We start from the raw sequence: 13100 nt of genomic DNA, 5'->3' as shown, positions 1-13100 counted from the left end.
TGCAGCCTCCCCGCTTCCTCAACATTACATATCGTTGTATCATCTGCAAACTTGGCAACAATGCACCTTAGTTCCTTCTTCCAGATCGTTCCTTCTTCCAGATCGTTGATGTACATCGTGAACAGTTGTGGTCCCAACACAGACTCCTGTGGAACACCACTAGTCACTGGCTGCCATTCTGAAAAAGACCTCTTTTCCCCCACTCTCTGCCTTCTACCAGTCAGCCAATCCTCTATCCATGCCAGTACCTTGCCCATAATACCATGGGCTCTCATCTTATTTAGCAGCCTCCTGAACGTCGCCTTGGCAAAGGTCTCCTGGAAATCCAAATAGATTTCTGGTTCTCCTTTGCCTAACATCCTAGTGACCTCCTCAAGTATTCAACTGATGGAATTAAATAGGAACAGAATCCAAGTTTGCGGATGACTTAAAGTCAGACCAGAAAAGGGCTGCAAAGGAATAGGCGGGGTCTGTGAATGGACAAGAATGTGGAATATAATACGGATAAGTGTGAAGTTATCCACTTAGGAAGGAAAAAAATAGTAGGTTGGTTTTTTTTAAACAAGAGATTGGGAAACATTGGCATTAAGAGGGGCCTGGGTGTTCTTGGACGATAATCACAAAGATAACATGCAAGCAATGAGGAATATAAAAGATATGTATTACAAAGGGATTGAACATAAACGTACAGAATTATTACAGCAATTATGTGGGGCCTTAGTGGAGAGACTAAAGCTGAAACACTGTGTTTTCGGTCTCCTTACTCAAGGAAGAATATTCTTGCTTTGGAGGAAGTGAAATGAAGGTTCACTACACTAAGTGCCTGGCCTATATTCCCTAGGCCTTAAAGAAAAATAAGAATCGCACTGAAATATAAAATTCTTAAGTAGCTTTATAGGGTTGGTGACGGGCGGATGCTTCTCCTGGTTGGGCAGTCTGAAATTAACGGCCTTGTATACCCACAAATCTAAACGCTTCATTTTTCAAATGTCTGCTTGTTGAATTGCAGCTTCCATACAAAGATATGCTTGGGCTTTGATACACAATTAGTTGTCCATTATTAACACAATGGTGACCATCTGTATTAAAGCACAATGACGTTGCTGCTAGCGCTGAAAGTCAACAAGTTTTGCAAGGATACAACGTCCTTTATATCCTATTTTAGCAAGTACATTTCCTAAAGTGGAGAGCTGGGAGCAACAAAGAAAGGTGGGCGGGGTGGGGAGGAAACAACAATTACTATGTCAGAGAGGCTGAAGGAAGGCAAGCTAAACTGCAGAGCGGGTGAAGAATGAGGTCCTCCACACACAAGCCTGGAAGGAACAGTGAAACCACAACGTGAATGTTGAGACTATGAAGGAAAAAGTAGGGGGTTCAACGATTACTGTTTTTTTTTTTTAAAATTTAAAGAAGGTCAAGAGAAATTGATCGAACGTCTTTTTTCACCACGCTTATGGTGGCAGCTTTCCTCCAGCATTTCTGTTTGAGCGGCATGTTCTCAGCTTAATTGATGTGGAACGTGTGTGAAAGGCAGTAATTTATTTTAAAACTTCAAAACGAGCGACGTAGCTAGCCCATTTAATGGTAATTAAATGAGGGAGCAAATTCACATCTGTGGAGATTTTAATGGACTTGAATGGACAGAAATCTTACAAATTTTTCTTCAATGTAAATCTCATAGGTGTTTGGGAGATACCTATTACAATTTCATGTCTTTTTGCCTCTCCCAACAACGTAACAGTAAATGGTCAATGAAAATAGTGGCAAAAAAAAGCACGGGGGGGGGGGGGTTACCATTTAAAATAGCTACTTCACATCTCTTGTAGGTGCAAGAGACAGTTATGGCCAATGCTTAAAGTAGAAGTATAATGGCAGCACGGTGGCGCAGTGGTTAGCACTGGGACTACGGCGCTGAGAACCCGGGTTTGAATCCCGGCCCTGGGTCACTGTCCGTGTGGAGTTCGCACATTCTCCCCGTGTCTGCGTGGGTTTCACCCCCACAACCCAAACGATGTGCAGGTTAGGTAGATTGGCCACACTAAATTGCCCCTTAATTGGAAAAAAAATAATAATTGGGTACTCTAAATTTATTTAAAAAAACAATAATACTGAAGCAGTTCCACATTAAGAGTTCTTATCCAGAACAGCTGTACCATACCAGTTGCATTAAAGTGCTGCCTCTGGTCCTGGTTTTATAATAATCGTTGTACCCCCGTTAAAACAGAAGGTGAAGGTCCCACTGTGTTAGCGAATTTGAAGAACAAGGATAATGGTTAAAACAAAAAAGGAAGAAAGAATGTTTCCAGTTAGTGTGCTCTTCTATGTTTATGAGGGTTACCTTTGTTGCGATTTTCTGGGGGTCCTTGTTTTTTACCTGTTCAAACAGAAAAAAGGGTGGAATGCTCGTCACATGACTTCATAAATGCTATAATGTAAGGCTCATGTTTAGTTGTGCCGGAAACTGGGAATGAAATGTTGACTGTTAGTACATGCCAAGGGAGTACTGTAAAATCATTTCAGTTCCGCAAACTTTATTTGTTTGACCTATTTTGAGTTAAAAGCTTTGTCGGTCCAGGTTGTTCCCCAGAATAAAATTGGTAAATTTCTATGGTAAGGCGACAGCAATCGCTCCTGACACACCAGCCTCAGCGCAAGACAGCTCCTCCAATTAGCATCTCAAGAGCGCAATAATACTTAATAGTTGACAGATTTCACATTTGTCACCGGTCAAATAGCCTGGGTCATGCGAGATAGAGTTTAGTTCAAAAATATTAAATTTGGAGCCTTGGTAATTCAATCTGGAGAAGTGTTTCTTCACCTGGTCTGAGTCTAGTTAAACATTTTACAATGGGCGCCAACAATAATTAATTTTAGACTTAGTTGGGTCATCTGTATGTTGCCAACCACTTTCAACACTGGCCATGTGAAATTGTTTTTGGTTGATACTGGAAAGCAGAACAATATCTTGTCATCGTGCTCACACTTTTCTTTAGGCATGGGCTTTTTTTTTGTGATTGAAATTCCAGACGGAGCAGAAGTCAAAAGTCATTTTGCCAATGAACTTGGTTACCTTCCCATTGCGGATGCTTTGGTCAAGAAAAACCTGATACCTGTACACTTCTCGTGATAAAAAAGGTAACATCTCTTGGGCACGCTGTATCGACCTTTTTTAGCACTCGGACTTGGAACCGCACCCCCCCAACCCGAGACCCACTTTGTCAACCGGCCAACCTTCGTGGCCCACGCTGGCTGACCTTCGCGGCCCACACCTACCTTTCAATGCGAAAGGGAAGCCTGCCTGGTCCTCATGATCTCACTTGAATCAGGTTCAAAGGAAGAGAGGACAATGCACATATCAGGTGCCGACTTCAGCCAGTTCCTTTCTGCCGTTTTCATCTTTATGAAAACGGAAAATCCAACCTCGCACATGTAGGTCGTCGTGAAGGGCAATAGCAACAAAATGCTCATTTTACTCAGCACTGGATACTCCTGGAAGATATTACTCCAGACTGCTGACAGCCTCATGGGCTTTTGGTGTGTTTTTAATGCGGTATCACAGGTCAGCTCCAACAGCGGAGTCTTTTAATTTGGAGTCAGATGCAAGTAACTCTGGGGTCATAATGTTTCACCCACCACTTCTCTTTCAAAATCTGAAACTTCTCTCGTTTGTGAGTACTTCCCTGCATATAACACACATGGGCTTTGCATTCTTATTTGCATTGGTACAATTGACAAACCCATACTTCAAGAAATCATCTTTATACTGCTTTGTTCCAGAGTTCAATTTCTTCTTGGCAGGCTGTTGATCAGAGGTCCTGGAGCTCTGTGCAGAAATAACACGAGTACTGCTGTGCCCTGCCCTGGACTCTCCTATGCAGCTCTATCCAGCAAATTCTGTTGCGAGATACTGTCCAATAGGCAAACTGGATATTTGCGTCTTCGGCCGCCTCTTACTTTTAAGAAAACCATTCATCTTCACAATTCACTTGCCTTGCTTGCCAGCAGCTGGAAAATGGAAGTACCATGGCTCCCTGATTTGTCGCCAAAAGCACGTACCTGGAGATGCTGGACGTCAAGGGTCCTTGTTGCGAACATAACCTGTTCTCTGCTGCCGTCTCTGGCTGGAGGACTTCGCACATTTATTTCCATTGAAAAGGGGGCAGTGGCTGCCATTCTTGAAGTAAAAGTCGATAGTGGCGATTGGACGCTCCTCCTGCCATCGGGCCAATGCGGGAACGGCTCCGCGACCGACCCTCCTGACACCCACCCACAACTCGCAACTTGAAAAACCCAGCACTACTGTATCGGTCCATGACAAACACTGGGAGATGGTGTTGCAGTTGGGAAATACCAGAAGCACGGGTTGCTTTAGAGGTCCTGCCGAATATAACATGACGGAGATTTTTGGACTCGAGGCAGCCAACCAGGTTGACAGGTTGGCTTGATTGTAGAGCAAGGAGGCCTGCAACACTGGGCCACAACCGGTGAGCAGAGACATGGGTCGATGAGAGTGGCGCAGAGCGGTCAGGGACATGGAGAGCTCACTCAGTGGCCAGGGTGAGGAGGGACTGGTCTGGAGTCGAGGGCCACGAGGGGTCAGATTGCTGAGTGGGAGACAGCTTTGCTTCTGGCTCACAGAGTCTTGCAACGGCACTTGCCTGTTGGATCAAACCATTTTCACCTCCCATCAAGCTACCGGAGTTAAGAGCTGGGAAACCTAGCTCGCAGCCTCAATAAAAATATTTAAATTAAGGTCCTCCTCTGCTGAGCAGGTTAATCGCCTGCAACCACAATTACAACCCCCCACATTTAAACCGGGAGTGCCCGCTTTCCCTTTTGAATTTCTAACCTCTTTAGCTGGGCTGTCCAGTGGAGGCGTTTCCTGCAATAAAGATGAGCAATTTTGAACAAAAAAACCCTCCAAGTCATTTATGCTTCATGCAGTCTTACTTGAATTTTAATCACTGGTGAAGATTGGCCAACATAGAACATACAGTGCAGAAGGAGGCCATTCGGCTCATCGAGTCTGCACCGGCCTACTCCACTTCCACCCTGTCCCCGTAACCCAATAACCCCATCTAACCTTTTTGATCATTAAGGGCAATTTATCATGGCCAATCCACCTAACCTGCACATCTTTGGACTGTGGGAGGAAACCGGAGCACCCGAAGGAAACCCACGCAGCCACGGGGAGAACGTGCAGACTCCGCACAGACAGTCACCCAGCGGGGAATCGAACCTGGGACCCTGGCGCTGTGAAGCCACAGTGCTATCCACTTGTGCTACCATGCTGCCCCGTCAAGTCGCGGAAACAAGAAATATATATACACAGGATCGCCAAATAAATGGAAAAGGGTTCACCGTGGTAGTTGTTTTTCTTTTAAAAAAGAAAAAGGAGTTGTGCTTTGAATTTAATGCGCTGTTGGAAAGTGACTCATTTCCAATGGTATTTGGATACCAATATTCTAAAGTGCACATTTTTGTGGTGATCTGTTTCATTGAACAGTGTAAGATTTCACTGCACAATTCGTCTGCAGAATCCAAGACCTACAAATTCGTAAATGGATTCCCACTGGTTTATTGTCAGTCTGTTACTTGCTTCACAATGAACTACAACGCTAGGTTATTTGCGCGAGAGTTGTCTGTAGTTGATTTGCTGGGACGACGCATTACCGATGAAACTCACTCGTGTCAAAGGGAACAATTCCCGCTCGTTCCCTCCGCTCACATCAGAGAACAAAACCTTTATTAATCCCTCTAAATTCAGAAAGTCCTCAGGTGAAAAGAAATCCATCGACTCAAGTGGAAAAAAGATACAAAAGCTCTTTTGGAATTTCAACCCTGAATGTATTTATGGGTTCTGCTTTTGCAATCACCCCTTAACCCAAATGAAGGATGACTAATACAATCACATTGGATAAAGGATCGTATTCCAGCAAAAGAAGCTGGTCAATACGATTTTTCCCCCCCTTAAAGCCAAGAGAAAATAAATTGAAAGTTAAATGTTTGGCATATCATACAGAGGAACCGGTCTCAGAAGAAACAATTGCAATGATAACACTGAAAGAACGTAATGATTTTACAGCATATCAAACAGAAGAAACTTCATTCAACTTTAACCATTTCACAAGTCAGCTACAAAACTTTTTACAATAGTGAGTAAATATTTCGAGAAGTGGGAGTAAATACATGGGAGATGGCTAAAGTTCAATTATCTTCTAATCATACATGGGGCTTCGAGAAAGCCTTTTACAGAAGATAACAGCAGCATCCTAAAGCACATGGAAAGGATGGTGAAGCATTTGCAAAACCATTTCTGCAACCAAGGCCCTTAAATGGGTGAAGGCATTTCTCTGGTTAAGATATATTACTGGCCTTATATGTGCTGCAAAGTACAAGGGCTATCATGAACACAGGATCCGTTCAGATGGCCATATCTAGGCAATAGTTTAACTTGAGCATAAATATTTCTAAGGCAAGTGAAAATGTCCATCCTTATAAAAGATTTTGTTATATGCACGAGGTCTCCATAGATTGTCTTGATTGTTTTAATAAGATTCAACTAACCAGAAAACCATGCCCAATTTGTGGAGCATTACTCTTACCTTTAGGACCAGGACATTGAAGAACAACCATTAAAAAAAATAAAAATCAGCTTATGTAGGCTAACGATAAAGATACTTGCTTTAAATAATTATTTTTAAAAAGCAGATTTGTTAAATGTTTATTCAAATTAAAAAGCATTTCTACAAGTACCATTGTGTCCAATCCATTCCATTCCTTCTGGGATTGGTATATTGGGCATCTAAGATTTACAAATGACAGAAGAGGTGATCTCTCTAATTTGACAATCCGATTCTTAAGTTGAAGTGAGAAGTCATGGCATTTTACAGCATCCACAATACTTCTTCCTTTCCAGTCAGTTTTATTTTGAAGAGTGGACATTGTATTTAGACAAACTGCTTCCCCTCCAAGCATTCAACCCTTTAAGACCTAGTGGAAATTCTATAAGGAAGCAGCAGGATGTTGTTTTATGCACTATCACTGCATATCAAATAGCCTACTGAGAATAATAGCAGGGAAAAGGAAGGAAACAAAGTTAGGAACCATTGCATAAACCATTTTAAAGTTGGGTTAAATACAAATAAAATATGAAAATTACTTCTTTAAAAAAAATCTATGTCAGAAACATCGATCACCACATCGTGTATCTGTACCACGATTATTATTACATTTTGCACTACTTGGCTTAGACTAGAAATCTAAAACTTTTTGGGGGGGCGAGAGGGAGTAGAAAAAGATGCAGATATTCATTGCTGGACAGCCTACCGGATGATTTGATTGCAGTCATGAATTCAAGATGATTAATGATAGGGTACTAATGCACAAACATTTGCATTATTATTTTGCACTAGTTCCAAATGTGCAATTAGGTTTATCTTTCAGTGGCTGTTAAGCAGCTTTTCCGAGATCTAACAAAATGCTTGTTACTTTGCCAATTAAAAATAAAGCGTGGTACTTAAAAGGCCACAATATACGAGACAAGCTAAGTTTTATACAGCACAATGTCACAAGATTGTACTTCAATGGACTTCAACTACGATCAATCGTTACCAGGAACTAATGCTTATCCATTGTCCTGCAAAAGGATCGCATAGGATTATAAATTATGCTAGAATGGGTTTATTTGCTGGGGAGGTCTGTCTGATAACCGGCTCTACAGGTGACATTTTTAGATGTAGCTCTGAACATTAGTTAATCTCAAAATTCAAGGTGAAAAGAGATTTATAATGCGGGATCTAATGATATAACACCTCAAATCAATCTATTTTGTAGTTAAACACTTCAGCCCCAATTTAAAACTGTAAATCACACAAATGATAGCACATCTAGAACCTCCGCCAATAAATGTCAATTTACTTACATTTAGGGGCAGCAGCTAATACGATTAACCTAAAAATGGATATGGTAGTGTAGTGGCTGTTAATAGACTAATAATCCAGAGGCCTGGACTAAACACCCAGAGAACATTGAAAGCTCATCACTGTTTGAGAAGTGAATCGCATTTAACGTGAAATAAAATGTGATAGGGAATAAAAACCCAACTGGTTCACTAACGTTCTTTTGGGCAGGAAACCCGCTGTCCTTATCCAGCCTGGCCTATCAAGTGACTCCAGCTCCATTATAATGCGCCTGACTATTATTTGCCTCATGACGTGCCCCAGAAAGGCACTCAAGTTGCACAAATGCAGCAATTCCAGGTAGCCGAACACCACTTTCAGGGCAACTGGTGATGGGCAATAAATAAATAAATACCTTCCTTTCCAGCAACATCCGCACTCAGTGAGTGAATGAAAGATCATTTTAAGCAGAGGCTAAACCTGACCATCAATAATGATGTCAATTGGAAATAAAAGTTTTAGATTTGCTGATAAAAAGGACAAATACATTTTGGGGAGAACGTCTTGTTCATTAGCTGGTGGCGCATGTGCAAAATTAATTGTGACACCTTGAATGTAGTTTTAATCCATTTCTCACAAGAGGAAATTCTGATTATTGTTGTTTATGATCTTGAATTCGCCATGATGTGGAGATACCAGCATTGGACTGGGGTGGGCACAGTAAGAAGTCTGACAGCACCAGCTTCAAGTCGAACAGGTTTGTTTGGAATCACTAGCTTTCAGAGCGTAGCTCCTTCATCAGGAGAGTTATCTTGAATTAGGTCCACAAAGAAAACCGATGAAACATTTTGAAATACAGTGCAGTTTTTAGGCAGCATCACTTATAAATACAATCACTCACATACGCTAGTACACTAAAGCATGCCCTTATCACTTTAAAACATTTCCATCCTGGAAAAATTGAACTTGATTTAAAGCCAAGAAAGTAATTTGTGGCTGTGTTTTGATTGTGTAGTCAACAAATCAGGGGGGGGGAGAAATTAAATTGGGCTCGCATTTATCGCCTAGTCTATCCTCGTACAAAGAAATCTGGATCTTGGCTGCAGTTGTGAAACTAAAAGCAATTAAAACCGAGGGCAATAACAAACTGGGAAGCGTGAATATTGTTTCTTAAACAAATGCTTTTGATTTCCATAGCACAGTCCAGGATGTCGAAAAACTTATCACTTATAATTGTTGTATTACAAACTGCAGAATGCAACAAAAGGCTACAGCGCTCTCACAGTACATGGCCAGAAATTTCCGTGCCACTCAAATATTTACAAATTTGTTTCGACTGATATGCTGCTGGGTAACTGGAATATGCATGAATATTCCTGAAACAGGATGGGGGGGGGGGGGGGGGGGGGGGGGCGTAATGGTCAGTCCTTTCTAACTTTGTTTTGAGAGGCAGGAAGCGGTGTACTTACCCTTCTTGTTTTTCTTTTCTTCCTCATCGCTACCTGCTCCTAATAATGTGAAAATGATACCAGTCTGGGAGTTCAAACCTACTGCTGTTACAAGGATCCGCCCAGAGCCTTCCATTACATGGGTACCTAGAAAAGAAAGAGGTTGGTAAACGGTTACACCATCCATTTCAGATCATTGAAATCGGTTAGCCCATTATTGATTCTTAAGCACGAGCTGCAAAATTAGTAGGAGATTGTTTGAGACATAAGTCACTGGCATTCCGACTTCACGCTCGCTCCCTTTTGGGAAGGTTGACCTACTCTCATTTCCCTTTTCCTCCTGTTCTTTCACAAACTTCAAAATATCAATTAGCCCACTCCTACCCGACTGCCCACGCCAACCACTTTGTGGCACGGGCAGCGTGTTATTGGGGTTAATTGGTTTGGTAACAAGTCTAATTGGTTCTTGATCGTCATTCTAAATATAGCGGCTGGACTGTGATATTGGTCCCTGCCCATTCCCCCTCCCCGCCATCTCCCCCCCCCCCCCCCCCCCCAATGTGGGGGTGAACTCAAGGGTGGGAACAAAGGTGGTGGGGTTGGAACGGCCCTATTTTAAGTGCTGTCCCCATCTCCCACTGAAAGCATGCCTAGCGGGGGCACGTAAAACGCAGCCCAAAACGTAAGCCGTCCTGCACGGATGCAAAGCCTTCCGCAAAATAAGAAAAAGAAAAGCAACACTTCACTCTAACAAACCGAGTCAACACCTGGAGCAAAGGAAAAAAATGCGTTAGAGACACAGGACGTTAATTTTAAGTTAAATCTGTCAGGAAGTGAATTGAAAACAAGCTAAAAGTATCTGAAATATGAGTAAATGAGTTCAAGCAAACCAACAAGACTTGATTTTGAAAACCCGCTGATCTGCGGATAAGGAGATAGTATTTAAAAGTGGGGCAGCTCCATTTATACAGACTCTCCATTTTAATGGTGGAGGAGTGTCCTTCAAGACTCAATTGGAATCCTCACTACCGCAATGCGATTTGGGGTCATTCCGGGATCCTCTGATACTTTAGCCCTCTGAGCAGTCGGCTGCTCTTGTCGTCTCGCCAAGTAAAGCCATCACAAAGCCAGCAAAATGCTGGAAGTTTTTTTAAATTTTTTTAAACAGAACAAAAATGTTTACTGGAGGCAGGAGAATGCACCAAATACTACAAGTGAAGGCCAGGTGTCTACCAAACTAGGTTCCCTCACCACCAGCCACAGCACGATCTCAACACCCCCATCCCAAGAACACAAATTTTACTGGCAGTGTTCTCCTGATACTGGCAACCATATTTCTCAAGGCACTGACTGGTGGCTCCCTCATTCCTGTGGCTGATTATCATCCATTCTTGCTGGCTTCTCATCGAGAGAGAAAACTTGCTCCAGGGAGCCAAGAACATCCCAGAACCTACTTGTGTCTCAAGAGGAGCCCTTTGATCTTTAAATGAAGTTTGCAAACACAACAGTTGCTCCAGTTTACCAGAGAGTAGCATGGGGTCCTTCGCCAATGATTTTTTCACATGATCTGACTCTCCCGTCAAAGAACTTTCATCTATTTTTAAGTCATTGCCTTGGATGAGAACACCATCAGCTGGCAGAAGGTCACCTGTGGAGGCACAAACATTAAGTTTACACCCTTGCAAAAGGCAAAATACTGCAGATGCTTTGAAATACGAAATAAAGCAAAGAAAGTGCTGAAAATCCCCAGCAGGTTGGGCAGCATCCACACACAGAAACTGAGTTAATGTTTCAGTCTCGATCTGGAAGGTTACCTCCGTTTCCCTCCACAGATGTTGTCTGATCTTCTGAGCATTTCCAGAAGTTGATATTCTTGTCAGCCGTGTCTAGAGCAGGGCACTGCGACATATGGAATGCTCTTTAAGGCAGGCAATTGTATACGTGCAACATGGGGGAAGGGGCAGTGACGTAGTGGTATTGAGGCTGGACTATTAATCCAGAGACCCAGAGTCATTCACTGGAGACTTGGTTCAAATCCCGCCATGGCAGATGGTGAAATTTGAATTCAATTTAAAAAAAAAAATCTGGAATTAAAAGTCTAAAGATTTTAAAAAATGATAATTTTAAAGTACCCAATTTTTTTTTTCCAATTAAGGGGCAATTTAGCGTGGCCAATTCACCTACCCTGCCCATCTTTTTGGGTTGTGGGGATGAGACCCACGCAGACACGAGGAGAATGTGCAAACTCCACACAGACAGTCACCCAGGGCTGGGGTCGAACTCAGGCCCTCGGCGCCGTGAGGCAGCTGTGCTAACCACTGCGCCGCCTTTAAAGTCTAAAGATGAAACCATGAATCGATTGTCATATAAACACATCTGGTTCACTGATGTCCTCAAGGGAAGGAAATCTGTCGTCCTTACCTGGTCTGGCCCATGTCTGACTCCAGACCCAGAGCTATATGGTTGACTCAATAAATGCAGGCCCTGCCAACGATGCCCATATCCCAAGATCAAATTTAAAAAAAAACATGTACAAAGTGTACTGCATCCAAAAGCTTTAGTCCCTGCTCAATATAATTCTTCCTTCTACCCAAAATTAAACAATCAGAGTGGAAGCTATTTTAACCTTCAGTTAGTATAAAAGAGGCAACATTGATTGGAGTGTTTTTCAGGTGGCCAATTTAATGTCCCCTTTCATTGAGCGATAATGCAGATCAGGTGCGATGAAGAGCACACAGACAAACACCACTTCCTGTTGCCAAAAAGTAAAATGATTTCTCATCTTTTCCAGCAGATAATGTTCAAACCTCCAAAGACTCGAAGTTCTCTCGCACAAAATTATTTCAGTCCAGATTTATCCTCGCTCCCCTTCTGTTCAACTGAATCAAAGGCACCAGCTCATTAAAATTTAGAAGAAATGAATGAGTCTCCAGTGAGATGGGCACGAGGCAGAATATTAATCCTCAAATTTCTTGATTTTGGACAAGAGAGAATGGTATTAAAACTGAAAGACATATTTGGTTCCTCTCATTCAACCCATTTCCAGATTTTACCAGCCAAAGGACTGATCAGGAAGCGCTCTTTGGCAAAGTAGCACTTCCGTAGAAAGTAACCAGTTCTGCTCAAGAACAGTTGAGCAAATGGACGTGGCCATGCATTCATTAAGAGGCATGGACTCAATATTACTGGTGGCGCACAGGATTAACTCTGCTGTAGGACAGGGGTTTGAAGCAGTGAATATCAAGCAGCTCAGTGCTCATGAGGAATGAACAATCCAGGGAATCCAACAATATTTTTCGCTGCTATACGTTGGAACAGTAATAATGCAAGTTGATCAGGGAGGCGAGTCATCGAGGTCTACAGCACATAAAAGGCCTTTCATCCCATGGTGTCTGCACCGATCAGAAACAACCACCTAACTATTCTAATCCCATTTGCCAGCCTTGTGAGCCATGGCATTGCAAATGCTCATCTAAATACTTCTTAAATGTCATGAGGGTCTCTGCCTCCACCACCCTTTCAGGCAGCGAGTTCCAGACTCCCGCCCCCCCCCCCTCTGGGTGAAAAGGTTTTTTCTCACATCCGCTCTAAATCTCCTGCCCCTTACCTCAAATCTAAGCCCCCTGGTCATTGATCCCTCCACCAAGGGAAAAGCATTCTTCCTGTCTACTCTATCCATTCTTCTCAATTTTATACAACCCAATCATGTCCACCCTCAATTTCCTCTGCTCCAAAAAAAACCCTAGTCTAT

At 42.6% G+C, this 13100-nt stretch overlaps 1 protein-coding gene across 5 annotated transcripts in view; it reads right to left on the bottom strand.

The window, feature by feature from the left end:
* The window catches only part of LOC140393675 (plasma membrane calcium-transporting ATPase 1-like), a 182490-nt gene that overhangs the window by 86186 nt on the left and 83204 nt on the right, over positions 1-13100 (bottom strand). For 3 of the 5 annotated variants that reach the window (XM_072479964.1, XM_072479962.1, XM_072479960.1), the window contains exons 5-7: positions 10872-10997; positions 9371-9496; positions 2339-2374 (exon numbers count right to left, since the gene is read on the bottom strand). In XM_072479964.1, coding sequence (XP_072336065.1) covers positions 2339-2374; positions 9371-9496; positions 10872-10997 — 288 coding nt within the window. The remainder of the gene's footprint in view (positions 1-2338; positions 2375-9370; positions 9497-10871; positions 10998-13100) is intronic. The other 2 variants (XM_072479963.1, XM_072479961.1) reach the window with 1 other exon arrangement.

Source organism: Scyliorhinus torazame, chromosome 17 (genome assembly GCF_047496885.1).
Source record: "Scyliorhinus torazame isolate Kashiwa2021f chromosome 17, sScyTor2.1, whole genome shotgun sequence".
NCBI lineage: Eukaryota > Metazoa > Chordata > Chondrichthyes > Carcharhiniformes > Scyliorhinidae > Scyliorhinus > Scyliorhinus torazame.
Note: the sequence above shows the minus strand (reverse complement) of the source record. Positions and strands in the feature narration are given on the sequence as shown.